Source organism: Tigriopus californicus, chromosome 6, assembly GCF_007210705.1.
Source record: "Tigriopus californicus strain San Diego chromosome 6, Tcal_SD_v2.1, whole genome shotgun sequence".
NCBI classification, from domain to species: domain Eukaryota; kingdom Metazoa; phylum Arthropoda; class Copepoda; order Harpacticoida; family Harpacticidae; genus Tigriopus; species Tigriopus californicus.
In genome coordinates, this window is record NC_081445.1 from 9,728,500 (window position 1) to 9,742,715 (window position 14,216).

Here is a 14,216-nt window from a genome sequence, read left to right on the forward strand (position 1 = left end):
TGGCGTCAAACTGTATCGGAACAGGACGTTGATCGTGTAATTCTAAGCGCTGGAGTAGGGGAACAGATTTCATCTTATGTCCATCGGAGCACCTGTCATAGGTTTGTCAGGCGTCATCACTGACGATGTCTGGAAAGTTCTTGAAACTCTTTCCTTTATGCGCTCACAAGCGAGTAAGTAGATGATCACTGAAGCGTCACAAGAGACGTGGCCCGACATATCTGGTTAGGAAAACCAGGGGGATAACTTTGAGGTCAACAAGATCATGCCAAGAGAAAGAAATCTCGTCATGGAGATCCTTAGTAACTTAAAGGATTGAGAAAAATAGTGTCATTCTTCCTACCTTTCACGTGGACGGAAAGATTTGCATGGCCTTCGGTATTCATATAAGTTTTATTGGCACATTTGATCTTTTGGTTTTTCTCTGTCGGGTCAATTATGAGACCCATTCTCTGACCAAGTCATAGGCCATAAGGGTGCGAGTAGTGCCTGATTGGGGAGACCAGATGTTTGAAACTCTCGTGCATTTGGTTCCCCACAACATGTCATATTCACTGTTAAAGAGGAGTGGACGATTACATCCCAATAATAGTCATTGCAAAACCTCGCCTACTTCACTACCACCTGAATCGTCAGAAGAATCAGAAGGAGCGGTGGTTTGGCGTGCTGATGCATTCCTCTGAGACTTGAGGCATTCCAAGCAGATAGGCACGCGTTAGCGAAATGGTTATTCTTGTGACAAGTCGTGCACGAGGCCTTGTCCGAAGGGGCAGTCATTCCGACTGTGCTTTTGCGAGGCGTAGATGAAGCACTTTCCTTTCAAGGAAGCCGGAGAAATCATAGTGCCTGAATCAGGCTGAGCCCGTTGTTGACGTTTGAATGGAGGGGCCCGAGTTGTCTTCGCCTGGACAGGTGTATAAAGTGTCAAATTTCTTCTTGTTGTCTCAGTTGGCTGAGAACCGAATCAACTTCTGCTGGACATCTTCAAAAGAGGGATTTTTCATGTCCAGAATCTTCCCAACGAGACTCGGTTCATTACACCCGGTGATCACTCTGAAGATTTGGATGTCATCAGAGGATAGTGAGGAAAGATCTGCCTCCATAGAAAGGGAGAGCAGACGTGACAGGAATGTGTCAAGGCTTTGTCCCTCAGCACGTCGAAGGGCAAAGTAGGAGTGCCGTCGCGTTACAAGAGGGTATTTGATGAGGAAAAGCTCGGAAATGAGCTCGATGAGGCCGCCATCATCGAAGACGGGTACGGAAACATCAGTGTGGTAACGGACACGTTCCGCGAGCTCCGGGCACAAGAACTGACGGGACATATGCGACCTGTCCATCTGGAGGAGACTTGTCGAAGCTGTTGGAGCGTATGAAGACTCTGATCTTCTCCATTATTATTTCGATTGGAGTATTCTGAAGGGAAAGGATCTTCAGGCGGAGTGTTTCATTCACTGGGCCTTGAAACCCTTTAAAACTTGTGAAGAGGCCGCAGGGTTGGAGGAGGTGGTGTGGCCTTGACCATAGCAACAGCCATAGCGTCTTGGCATTGGCCATACATGAGGTCAATATGGCGATTTTGTCTCCCACATCTTGAGGCCTTCGCCATTGAGAAGAGGACCGGCGATATAAATGACTCGCCTGAAGCTGGTCTGCCTTCTCATACGAGACTTTCAATTCCTCGAAATGTTTGACAGCCTCGGCGGTAATGAATGGGGAGGGGTTACTCAAGAGAGAGAGTAACGGAGCGTTTCAGAGTGGTAATCCTCTGATTTAACTTGCCCAAATAGCACGAGCGGAGTGTTTGGCTTGGATCTCCAACTTCGACGTCCACTAGACTTTGGATAAAGTCAGAATTGTCCTCAGGAAAACCTGTAGCCACTGTTGAACGTGCAGAGAGGTCGGTAAATCACTAATACGTAAAGGAGAGTAACACGAGAGGTGAGAAGATTCCCAAGTAGGGTAAGCAATGTCTAAATGGACAAAGCTCTCACTCTTCGCAAAACTGACAACGACAAGAGGAACAATCCTACCGACTGCGCCATGAGTGTTGGAAGCTTACTGGACTCTTACGAGTCGTATATTCTTTATATAGCTGACGGAGTAGGATATAGATTGGGAGGATACTACACATGGCTTGTCAAGTGATACGTTTATGAACAATTGACATTATTCCATGGAGTAAAATCAAGACAACATGCCCACTCAAACCGCAGTGTGCATGCATTGAATTTTGACATTTCTTCCACTTTAGATGCTTGTCTAAGTAAATAGCATTGTGGTATTCAGGCAATTTGATAGTGCTTTCACCGAACTATTCCAAAAAAACGTGCATTTCACAGCTTTGACGTTCTCAAACTCGTGATATTTGCAATATCATTCGTTTTAATTTTCTCCCGTAATCTACACACCAAGATGCGGCTTTCACTCTCAACTGAAAATGTGACTTTGAGTCACCCTAGTTATAGTCAGCTAACTAGTCAGTTCGAGCATGGATCAACAAGAAGGAAGGTAAAATCGCGAGAATTCGATTTATTGAGACTCATAATTGCTATCTTCGGACCAACAGCTTTCAGAACCAGGTAAAATCATTGCACAAACCCTGCTAAAATGGTTGAACCTTTGTTTGTTTGTTTGTTTGTTCGGAGTCAGAAGACAGCTCTCTCGCTCGGCTTGCTTCTGATGATGGGGTCCCAATTAAGGGATATTCCCGCTCCGTTGTCGCAACCAAACGTGCCACATTAATTATTACCTCACCCTCGGGAATGATCGCAGGTTCACCCATTTAAGCTGTTAATGCAGCAACTTATGTTGCAATTTAAACACCGCAAAGAAGCTTGGACTCGGCTCCCCTGGGATTGAACCAGGATTCGCAACTGGAAAGCGGTTGCTCTACCAATACGGTACCCCAGCAAGCCTTGGTTGAACCTTATTAAAAAAGATCTTTTCGTTGATGTACTTTTTAGCCCATTCACTTGTGGACGAGCCGATCAGATGGTCCACGACTCACTGCCACACCTTTTAGAGCCGAAGACTTCGGCCAAAGGAAGGAACTCAAAACGAAGAGGAGCGCCGAAATTTGGTCAATGGTGGTCAAATATATCACTATATTGTTTGTCGACGATTTGAATATCCAGATGGTCATCGAACATAGAGGAGAGGATTAGTTGCTACAGGCAGATGTTGACCTGCTCTGTGATGGGCAAGGGCTAACAACACGCACTTCAACCCAAAGAAATTCCGACTGATGGTGCACGGTGAGACCGATATCGTTGATCCCATCCAGGGACTAGACAATGTACCAAAGGAAAGGACGGAGGTGCATACGGACCTTGGGGTTGTAATGAATGACAAAGACACCTTTGGAGATCATATTTGGGACCTGATAAAAAGATGTGGACAAATGATGGGCATCATCCTTAGGTCGTCCTCATCAAGGAATTGTGACCCAATGATTACCTTGTATCAATCACTAATATTGAATAGAATTGACTGGGGAAGTGTGAGCTGGTTCTCGAGCACGCTGAATGAGATGCAAATTCTGGAGAATATCCAAGCCAAATTCACCAAGAAGCTTGATGAAATTCAAGGGGACGATGCCTACTGGAGTCGTCTGGATATCTTGGACCTTTATAGTATGAAGCGACGTAGAGAACGCTATCCAATTATATAGGTTTCGTAACACCACACAACATTGTCCACAACCCTGGAGTAGGATTCCATCAGAGCAACAGGAGGGGCACACTCGCAAGAGTGCCTCAGTTTGAGGGGAAAGACGGTGTAAAGGCAGATAATTGCCGATTTTATTCCATCTGTTTTTAGCCACCCCATTGGTACACTCACTTGAGCAAAGAGCTTTGGAGTCATGTGTATTTAGTTGTGCTGTGAATGGGTGATTGGAAGGAGGACATTTTAACTCTTGACTGGTTGATTATAGTTCTGGATCTGTCAGTATGTTTATTTTGTGATGATTATTAATTCTATCTTTGTTTATATGTATATCCTTTGCTTTTAATAGAAACCGTCAAAAGGTAAAGGCATTGGTGTTGGATCTTTGATAGACCCGTATGGACAACCAGATGGAATTCAAGGAACACACAGAGGGTGCTCTTTATTCAGAGATAAAAGTTTCATTGTCCATGGACCACGATTGTTCAATAAACTACCAGTTGAGCTAAGGAACTTCAAGATAAAGTCCGTAAAGAATGCTGTCAACAAGTTTGAGTTGTCTTTGGAAAAATTTCTCAAGCATGTACCAGACACCCCTGAAGCAAGTCCAGCGTACTCCAGGGGAATGGCTGCAACTAGCACGACATCTGGCTTCAAGACGAATTCACTTGTCGACCTACTATGACGATGCCGAGACCTCTTGGGATTGGTGACTATCGGTTGGGTCTTTGCTTGACCAATTGCAACGTCAAATCAAACAAACTATCATTTTTGTTGTTAGTCTTTAATGAGTATTTTGCTAATGCGATGATTCCAGAACATCACAAAACTTTCATTCCACTTCGTAGTCAAAACCCCGCATTTGATGGGATGTTAATCAAGGTTTGCTAAAAATTGGTACTATCTCGTTTCGCCCTATGAATATGCTAAATAAAATAGCACATGCATATAGATTTGAAGAAATTGGTCATACTTGGTCAAGGCAAATTTGTATTCTTCAATTCTTATAATCAAATATGCTTATAATTGTGCATTTCAGCAGATGTACAAAATGCCAAATTGTGTGATTATTAGTCACCTTGCGTTGTCTCGTTTGATTTCATTTCCATGTCAAGTCAAGTTTTGTTGTCTTTACCAAGTCAGCTGCTATTGATGGCTTTGCTGTGTTATGGTTTTGATCACCCTCCCTGTTGTCGTTTTTGACCTCTATGATTGCCCTATGATCAAATTTCGGCCTCTGTGATTGCTCTCTCGTCTCTTTTATGGCCTCCATGATTGCTCGTGTTGTTATATATATAGTCAGCTAGCTTTTGATCGCTGGGTTGTCATTTCATTTTGAATTTTGCTTGGACAAACACGAGCATAGGCGAACAAAGGCAAGCAAATGCAGAGATCAATTAGCAATCAAAGAAATTCCCCGGCTTTCGTTGTGTAGTGGATTGTGAGCAAAACGAATGATTTTGCCTTTGTCGGGTTAGAGGACATTCATAACCCTGTTTCTCCATAGTGCTTGTTCGCTTCTTTCTTCAGCTCCAATTCTGTCTCATTTCAAACCGAGATTTTCAAACAAGTTGTTAACGGATGCCACTCACCTGCAGGGTGTCGGTTTTGTGCTGTTGTAGAACCATGGACACGAGATACCGAATTGGAAGTTAGTCCAATGTGTATCTCAATTTGTGACGGATGCTGAGTCCAGATACGCGGTATGTGAGTTCGAGTTGTTGGCCATTTTATGGGTTGTTCAAAAATGTCGCTCGCCAATCAGATGGCTAGACATCCAAACCAACACGGGAAAACATCACCTCTACACTAGTCCTCCCAGTGACCGAAAGGTGAAACTAGTCACATGAGGGAACGATACCAAAGGTGATGACGTTGGCATAGCGATTGGGCCTTCTTGACACACGCCCTGAACGAGTAGGCGCGTCTGGCAAAGGCCACCTCTCGGCAAGGACAGCCGGCTGGTAGGGAGACGGCGCCTGTCTTTGAAGTCTTCATGCTCATGCACCACTGTGGGGCACTGCTTGGGCGATCGCCTGCGCTTCTTTGGCGCTTGGACGTCGGTGGGCGCAACTCCCCGCGCCACCTTGAGGCAGTCAAGAGAGACGGTGGAGGGAGAGCCACCAAGGTCAAGGACGAAGGTCTTGGCGCGCCGCTCAAGAACCCGGAACGGCCCGTCGTACGGGTTTTGTAGGGGGCCTCTGTGGCCGTCCTGGCGCACAAAAATGTAGTCTGTGCAGGAGAGATCTTGAGGAACATGCTCTGGCGGGTTCCCGTGGAAGTTGAACAGGGGCGGGACTACGCCATTAAGGCCACGCCTCAGAGACCCAAGCAAAGGGTAGCCAGCAACTTCGCCCCGTGGTGTTGGGGCCAGACACTTGCTGGGAAGGTGCAAAGGAGCCCCATACACCATCTCCGTGGAACTAAGGCCACCAGCCTCGCGCCACGCTGTGCGGAGACCCAGCAGGGTGCAAGGCCATTTGTCCATCCAATTGTTGTCCGTGAGCTTGGCTTTGAGGGCTGCCTTAAGGGTACAGTGCATCCGTTCAACGAGCCCATTGCACTGAGGATGATAGGCAGTGGTGTTACTCAATTAGATGCCCAGTAAGTCGGCCAGCTGTGTCCAGAGCTGGCTCGTGAACTGGGCGCCACGGTCACTTGTGACATTGCCGGGAACCCCCATGCAATCCAGTGGCGTGACAGCGCCCTTGCACAAGTGGCAGCAGACCCATTAAGGATGGGAACAGCCTCAGCCCATCTGGTTGCCCTGTCCATGATGGTGAACAAGTACACTATCCCCTCACTTGGCGGCAATGGCACCACCAGATTGATGTGAAGGGAGCCAAACCTGTGATCCGGAGGTGGGCGGCGGGTCAATGGTGCCCAGACATGCCTGCCGTGTCAGAAGGCTAAGGTGAGCGTCCATGTTGGGGTCACCAATGTGGGAGATTAAAGCAAGATGGAGACGATGGATCAATCAGGATTACTTTCACTCAGAGAAAAGTACACTCTTCAAAGTCGATCCTTCTCTCCTGTCTTTCCCCGTCCACTCAGCCTCTGATTGGATAGAAGCAGCCAATCAGAAGGCTAGACATCCAAACCAAGGCGGGAAAACAACACTGCTACACTAGCTATGCTAGAGGGAAACAACCTCAGCAAGGGCCGGCTGGTCGAGTGCCATGGCGGGATAGTTGACGGTGGGAGCCAGGAACGCCGACACCAGCGGCATGTGACTGTCTGGAGGCGGCCGCGAGAGGGCGTCGGCGACGACATTGTCCACCCCAGGGATATGCCTGATGTCGTTGGTGAACCCAGCAATGAAGCTGAGGTGGGTTGTCTGATGCAGCGAGCACGCTGAGGAGCTGGCCAGGGCAAAAGTGAGGGGCTTGTGGTATGTGAGAACGTGAAAAGGCCGCCCCTCCACGTAATGAAGAAACTGCTTGATAGAGGCATAGATAGCTATGAGCTCTATATCAAAAGCAGAATACTTCTTCTGGGCGTCAGTCAGACGCCTGGAGAAGAAGAAGATTGGTCGCCACAGCCCGTCTGCGCCCTTCTGGGCGTATTCAGCGCCAATGGCGACATCAGAAGCGTCATATATTCAAACAACCCAAAGGGAGTTATGATGACGGTCTTCGGGATGTCCATAGGGGCCATGGGGATCTTATGAAACCCTCTCACCATGTCCATGACACTGAAGATCTTGTTTTCATGAAGCTTTGCTGCAAAGTCAGTCATATGGGGCAACGGATATGGATCATCCTTGGTCACCACATTGAGGGCGCGGTAGTCCCCACAGGGGCGGAACCTGCCGTCGGCCTTCTTGACCACATGGAATGGCGATGCCTAGGGCAAAGAAGAGCGGCGGATGATGCGCTTTTCTAGTATCTTGTCAAAGGAGGCCTTGGCCACATTGTATCACTCCCCGTCCAGCCGCCAAGGCCTGGCATGCAAAGGCGGCCCTCTGTTGGGATAAAGTGCTCGACACTATGAGCCACAGTGGGGGCGTCGAACTTTGGAGTGAAGATGCTTGGGAACTCATCCAAGATCTTCATCCAACAGGATCATCCTCACAGGGTGTTCTCAGACATGAGATGGTGGGATCCAAAACGCCCTCCTTGCCGCCCATGTTGCAGTCCACAGAGTAGAGGGTCTCTCTCTGAACAAACTTTTTTTGGCAAAGGTCAATGGCAAGGTTGTTGGCAATGAAAAAATCCGCGTCAAGGATTGGTTGCGCCACATCCGCGAGGACCAATTCCTGGGTAAACAGGGCGTCCTTTGCGCCCAGGCGCAGCGGAATACTCCGCGTGCCGTAGGTGGCAATGGCGGAGCCGTTTGCTGCCACCATGCCCGCTCCCTCGGCCACCCCAGCCACTTGTCCCGCCGGGTAGCTGAGGAAACACTGACATCAGCGCCTAAATCTACCAGGAAGGTGGCACCACTGTTATTACAGGTCACTGTCATTGTTTTTCATTCTTCAAATGAAACCTCACTCACTCGAGGTGAAGAGGGCGACCAACCCGCCTTTGCGGGATCAATAGGCTGGGACATCTGGACCTTTGCTGACTTCCCTGCAGGGTACCCTTGTTGCAGGACCGTGAAGTGTCCGACAGACACTAATGACTGAGGTGAGGGACGAGTAATAGAGGGAGGGAAAAAAGGAGAGGAAGGTGTGGGACAATGGAGGGGAGTCTACTGTCGGGCCAGTCTGATCCCTCTTGCAGACTGGCCATTAGCGTTTCCCTTCCTCTTGCCATTGCCAGCCGGTAGGCCGATGAGTGGGACTCTAGACCAAGAGCATGGCTGCCTGCCCTGTAGCGATGGTGGTACATACACAGCAAGCCGTCGGTCCTGATGGCGTTGACAGACGCCATGTAGATGATGATGCTGAGCTTGGAGAAGGCTGAGGTGGAGAGTGTGCGCCAGACCTCTGTGGGGAGGAGGTTCAGCAACCACCCGCGGAAAATGACGTCAAAGTCGTTATCCACGAGCCCAAGGGCATGTCTCACGACCAAAAGAACTCTCCTGTTGCCAAGAGAAGTGGTGTTGAAAAACTCCTTGACTTTCTTTTCAGTGGACTTGTCAAAAGCGTCGATGAGGGCGGCCTTGAGGGAGAAGTAGGACTCGCCTGTGAGGACGTGCTTCACCTCGCGCATGGCCCTCTGGTAAGCACGGCTGGACCCAGTGGAACCTTGTCTTATCATTGGTAATCTGGGGCGGGCTTATTATGACGATGGATTCAATTTGACTGAACCATAATGGGGGATCCTCGAACCAGAACGGTGGGAGCTTGCCCAAGGCGTTGGCGCCCGGTAGGTCGCCGGTGCTCTGGCCGATGATGCTGGCAGCCACGCCCCCGCCACCCGTGAGGCGGGTCATTGCTTGGATCATTTCGTCAAAGCAGTCCGCCGTGATCTCGATCTTGGACACAGTTGTTAGCCATGATGAGGATTTGAACGAGGGGTCCGGGGCAGAGTATTGATATAATATCAGGGTCACCAATGTGGGAAATAAAACCAAGATGGAGACGTTGGATCAATCGGGTTTATTTTCAGTCAGAGAAAAGTGCCCTCCTTTTGAAGTCGATCCTCAAAGGCGGGAAAACATCACCGCTACACTCGTATCTCGTTGAAACAGAAAAGTTTGTGATTGAGACTGATCACAAGCCATTGATCCCCACTGTCAATGCTTTTTCTCTCTAAGTGGTTGAAAATCCACGGCTCGAACACTTGGAGAAAAAGTAGGCTTTCATCTATGCAAGATTTAGGTGTAGTCCTTGAAAGTAATGGAAAGTTCGATGAGCATATTCAGTTGAAGGTGGATAAAGCTTTTCAAATGTGTGGTTGAATCTATCGCACCTTTAAGTCCAGAGAAAGCATCACGATGCTAACTCTGTACAATTTGATTGTTCAACTACATCTTGAATATGCTTCACCCATTTGGGTTCCGAAGTTTGCCAAAGGTCGAGCAAGTCCAAAGATGTTTCACTACTGTAGGAACATCTCAGGAATGAGAGAGCTCTCGTATTGGGAGAGAGTTGGGATTGTACAGCATTCAGAGAAGGTACGAAAGGTATATGGTACTGTGCGTTTTCAAAAGCATCCATAAGCTTTGTCCCAATCCAGGATTTAGGGTCAATTCTAGTGACCGTCAAAGCTCAATGTGCGTTTTGAGGGCACCTTCAAGCCCTCAAGAATCCAGGTTAGTTCAAACAATGAAGTCCACATCTCTTCTTTCTTGGGCTCCTGCAATCTTTATTTTGCTTCCCTCTAATATTCCTAGGGCATACGTAGGCCTTGTTGATCCAGTAGCATCTTTCAAATCAGACTTGGACAAATCTTTAGATACCATTCCAGATCAACCCTACATTCAAGGACTAGCTCGGTCTGCAAACTCAAATTCGTTGGTAGACCAAATATCACATAAAGATTGAAAGGTAATAAGTAGACGAAAGGGATTACATTTCCGATAGCGTTTAGAAAAACCAAACCAAAAAGGACAAAGAAAGACGTGCCATGATACCAAATTCAAAACATCATGCCTTCCAGCATAAATAAGGCCGCTTCATTGTGAGGAATGACTATTGAAGAGAATGGGACTGTTGCATGGCCGAGTGGTGGTAAATGAGTAGATGTTGATTGTGCATTGATGAGGGTATATGTACAAAGATATGAAACTATTGTGAGTAATGACACAGGGTGTAGAGTGAGGTAGAGAGAGAACTATGGGTAACTAGAATAAGAAAGTAACATCTCCCTTCCCAGGGGAGGATTGAGGCGCAGGACGGGTAACTATTACATGACAAATCCGACTAGAGGTGTTAACATTGACTAGACATCGGGGAAGTAAGATCTCCCGGCAAAGTACTGATTGGATCCGTCCGTGGGTGCAGTGGGCATAGGTCGCGTTTATCCACTCATGTCCCTTATGGGGACAGTCTCAACAGAGGGCAGCAGTCAATCCTATAGACTCCGCCATGTTGCATGGCAGAGTGGTGGTAAATTGCTAGATATTTGATGTACGAATAAAGATCTGCTCTTTCTAAATTATTTCCAAACTATTTCGAAGCTCTTGTATGCATTTCGAAAGTCAAGAACTTCCTCTCGAGGTTTCACTCATTTACCAGTCTATCAAAAGGATGAATAGACGTAGGGAACCAAGTATGTAGTTAAATCAAACCAATATTTAGTCCATCAACCAAGACTTCTTTTCAATGGTTGCCATGATGAAATGAACAATTATTTGCGAAATTCAAATGCAGTGGGCAGAGCCTCTGTTATGCCATTGGCCGTTCAGTGGCGAACTTGCCTTGGAATGGACCTGAATAGATGCTAATCTGTCTGGAGAGATGCCATGAATATTGGACGCTAATTGCACGATGACCTAATTGCTCTCTTCAATACGAATGTTCGAAGACGACGACTGAGAAAAGAAAATGGTTTTACTCATTCTAAAAACGGAACTTACTGGAAAATAAAGAACTCGTGCATCTCCCTAAACCGTTCGATACTTTATCACTCGTGACGATCATGCGATGGCGCAGTCGGTATGTACGGATTCCTAACGTACCGTCCGCGGCCCGCCTCTGATCTGTGATACGTCTGGATCTATTTCGACGTATTCAGCGCGTGCTTAACATTCATCAGAGATTTGGTCCCATCCATCCGATTTTCCCGGAGTGTTGAATCTGGTCCAAATTTGTGCTTCTCCAATAATTCGTGCTCCAACCCTTATCGTGTTCTTCATCACTGTGATCTTCTCGCTCCGTGGTGTTCAACAGGATTCCTTGCCACAGTCCCGGTCTTATTGGTTGACTGGTTGATCTCTCGGCCTTCAGATTATTCGGAAGGTAGGAGGTATGGCTCATAGGGATGAGATTCAGGTGCTGAAGGCCAGCCGTAGAGGCTTCAAGGCCGCCTTAACTAGAGCAAGGAATGTGGCTGAGTCGGCTCTTGAAGATTTCTCGGTGGGTGATGATCCAGTTCTATTGGAGAATTTCATTTGTCACTGGGATGAGCGTTTGCACAAATATTTGAATGCTGAAGATCAGGTGATCTGTCATCTTTCTTCCGATGTGAAGGATGCAGACCCGGCCGTGGACGAGCATACGTCAGCCTTTATTAAGGCAAAATCACAAGTAACCGGTTTATCGAGGGATTTTGATGCTATTCGGCTTAGGAATTTGACAGTTCCGATCCAGACGAGTTCAGGTTCTAATCATGGCCATGGTCAAACTACCCCCGGACTGCCCAGAATCGATGCCAAGAGGCCTCCGGTTCTTCAAGAGGATACTGACCACAAGGCTTTCACGCGGTGGCGTCCTTTGTGGAATAATTATTCCCGTCTCACATTTCTAGATCAGCGCGATCAGGCAATCCAAGTTGGACTCTTTTGGGAGTGTTGCAGTGGTGGATTTTTGAGAATCGTTAATCACTCATTGGGCATTCGAACTGACACTGGCCGTCCCGTGAAAGAGATTCTGGATCTTATCGAGGATCATCTCCGCAGTTTACGAAATGTCCATTTGGACATGCGTGATCTCCTGGCCGTTCGTCAGAAAGAGGGTCAGGACTATACCTCATTCTGCAATATAATTAGAGAACTCTCCGATTATGCAGATGCTTCCAAAGTCACAGAAGATCGTCTTCTAATTGCGCTCTTATTACAGGGTATGAGAAATGATTCTGACAAGGCCAAGATAATGGAACGGAATCCGAACACGTTCGATGAAGCCCGGAGATATATCCTTGAGTTGGAGACCGCTCGTAAAGGTGCTCGCGCTTTTAATCTTCAGCAAACCTCTCAGGCTATCAACAGTGTAGATCGGAGCGTCCATATTACCAAATCTAATTACAAGAAAAATGGTGGCAAATTGGGCAAATGGCCGGAGAAGAAACCTCTAAAGAAGCTTGATTCAGAGGTATGTTCTCTTTGCGGTTCTTCCAGAAAACATTCTCGTGAGGATTGCCCCGCTGCGAAGACTTCTTGTCATGGTTGTGGTCGACTTGGACATTGGAAACCGGTTTGTCAACAAAAAGGGGACAAGAAAGCAAGCAGTATCAATCTCCGTATTGCATCGGCATCATCCCCGAACCACGGGAACCGGATCGATATCTTGGTATCACCTATTGGATCAAATGAGACCACAAACTTGCAATTTTGTGCTGATACCGGAGCCGATGTTGTCATCATGGGTATGAACCAGTTCCGAAGTTCGAATTTATGTCAGATGGTTCCCGTTGATTCTCATTTTGATAATATAAACATCTCTGGTGTTGATGGGCGTCCTCTTGATCTTTTTGGCACATTCAAGACAGATTTGTCCGTGGACAATATTCATCAAGCCCAGGACGTGACAGTCGTTGTCAGTCCCGATTTGGACGACGCATATTTGAGTTTGGATGTGTGTAGAGAACTTGGAATTGTTGGTCCACACATTCCACATCCAAAAATATCCCATATCGAGTCATGCCCTTCTCCAAATCCGGAACCACATGTATGGCCGTTGAATGAGCGAGAGAAGTGGATTGCTTCTTTACCTGTGATTCCTGGAAAAGAAGATTTCTTATATGTGGAAGCTAAATTAAAATCTGTTTACAGTTCTGCCTTTGACGATTCGTGCCTCAAACCTTTACGCGGTCCAATTGTAGGCTTTTTTTTTTTTTTTTTTTTTTTTTTTTTTTTTTTTTCAGAGAGATGGAACCATGAAAACACAGACGAAGTCTTCAACAGACCACGGAGAGGTGCAGCGGTCTCTGCAATTGAGCTTGTGAATTGCCCCAATTGATTGACTAAACCAAGGAAAGATCTCAAATCCCGACGATCTGGGGTACGGGAAATTCCCCGGATTGCGCTCACTTTTTGTTCATCGGCTTCAATACTATTTCGTGAAATACGATACCCCACGAAATCGATCTGTTCTGCTCCCCCAATCACGCTTTTTCTTCCCGTTCACGGTCATACCATACTGGACACAACGTTCCAAGATTTGGCAGGTAGAGCGAACCAGGTTCTGGTACTCTTCCGTGCCAGTGGCCATGTCATCAATGACTTTTTGGACATCCAAGCCAGACATTGCCACATCTCCCCTATAAGAGAAAGGAGTCGCCGTAGAAATAAAAGCCCATTGGAGAACGCAGAAATCGAAATTTCCCAAAAGGAGTTAAAAATGTCGTCATCTCTTGGGAATTCTTCTCCAATGGCATTTGCCAATACCCTTTGACTAAATCCAATTTCACGAAATACTTATCGGTTGGCCGGAATCCGGAAATGGCTTCAAGGGGAGTTTTGATCGGATGTATCAAACGAACCACCTCAGTGTTCAAACGGGTCAAATCTACACAGATTCGGAAAGACCCGTCAGTTTTGGAACTACCACCAAGGGATGACACCACGAGGTTGGAATATCGCCCACGGGTTCAATGATTCGTCTTGAGACCATTTCTTCCAATTCAGCCCTGACAGGCTCCTTTTGAGGAATCGGGATCTGACGACCGGTGTTGATGGCGAACGGGGTTGCGTCTTCCTTTAAGGTAATGACCATGGGGATC

General features: G+C 47.1%; 3 protein-coding genes across 5 annotated transcripts in view; 1 reads left to right on the plus strand and 2 right to left on the minus strand.

The window, feature by feature from the left end:
• Positions 1–14,216, minus strand: part of LOC131881694 (glycoprotein-N-acetylgalactosamine 3-beta-galactosyltransferase 1-like) — an 89,973-nt gene that overhangs the window by 29,216 nt on the left and 46,541 nt on the right. The gene's annotated exons all lie outside the window — the stretch shown is intronic.
• LOC131881696 (glycoprotein-N-acetylgalactosamine 3-beta-galactosyltransferase 1-like) overlaps positions 1–14,216 on the minus strand; it is a 48,136-nt gene that overhangs the window by 18,024 nt on the left and 15,896 nt on the right. The gene's annotated exons all lie outside the window — the stretch shown is intronic.
• LOC131881695 (uncharacterized) lies at positions 11,025–13,312 on the plus strand. Its single transcript, XM_059228636.1, has 2 exons — positions 11,025–12,437; positions 12,613–13,312. The coding sequence occupies exons 1-2, from the start codon at positions 11,525–11,527 to the stop codon at positions 12,864–12,866; spliced, it is 1,167 nt and encodes a 388-aa protein (XP_059084619.1). The 5' UTR covers positions 11,025–11,524; the 3' UTR covers positions 12,867–13,312.

Excerpts from the sequence above, each read along its gene's own strand:
- LOC131881695 (XM_059228636.1), top strand. The coding sequence starts at position 11,525 with ATGGCTCATAGGGATGAGATTCAGGTGCTGAAGGCCAGCCGTAGAGGC. Across the intron at positions 12,438-12,612 it reads GTTGGAGACCGCTCGTAAAG|AAAACATTCTCGTGAGGATT; the intron begins GTGCTCGCGCTT and ends CGGTTCTTCCAG.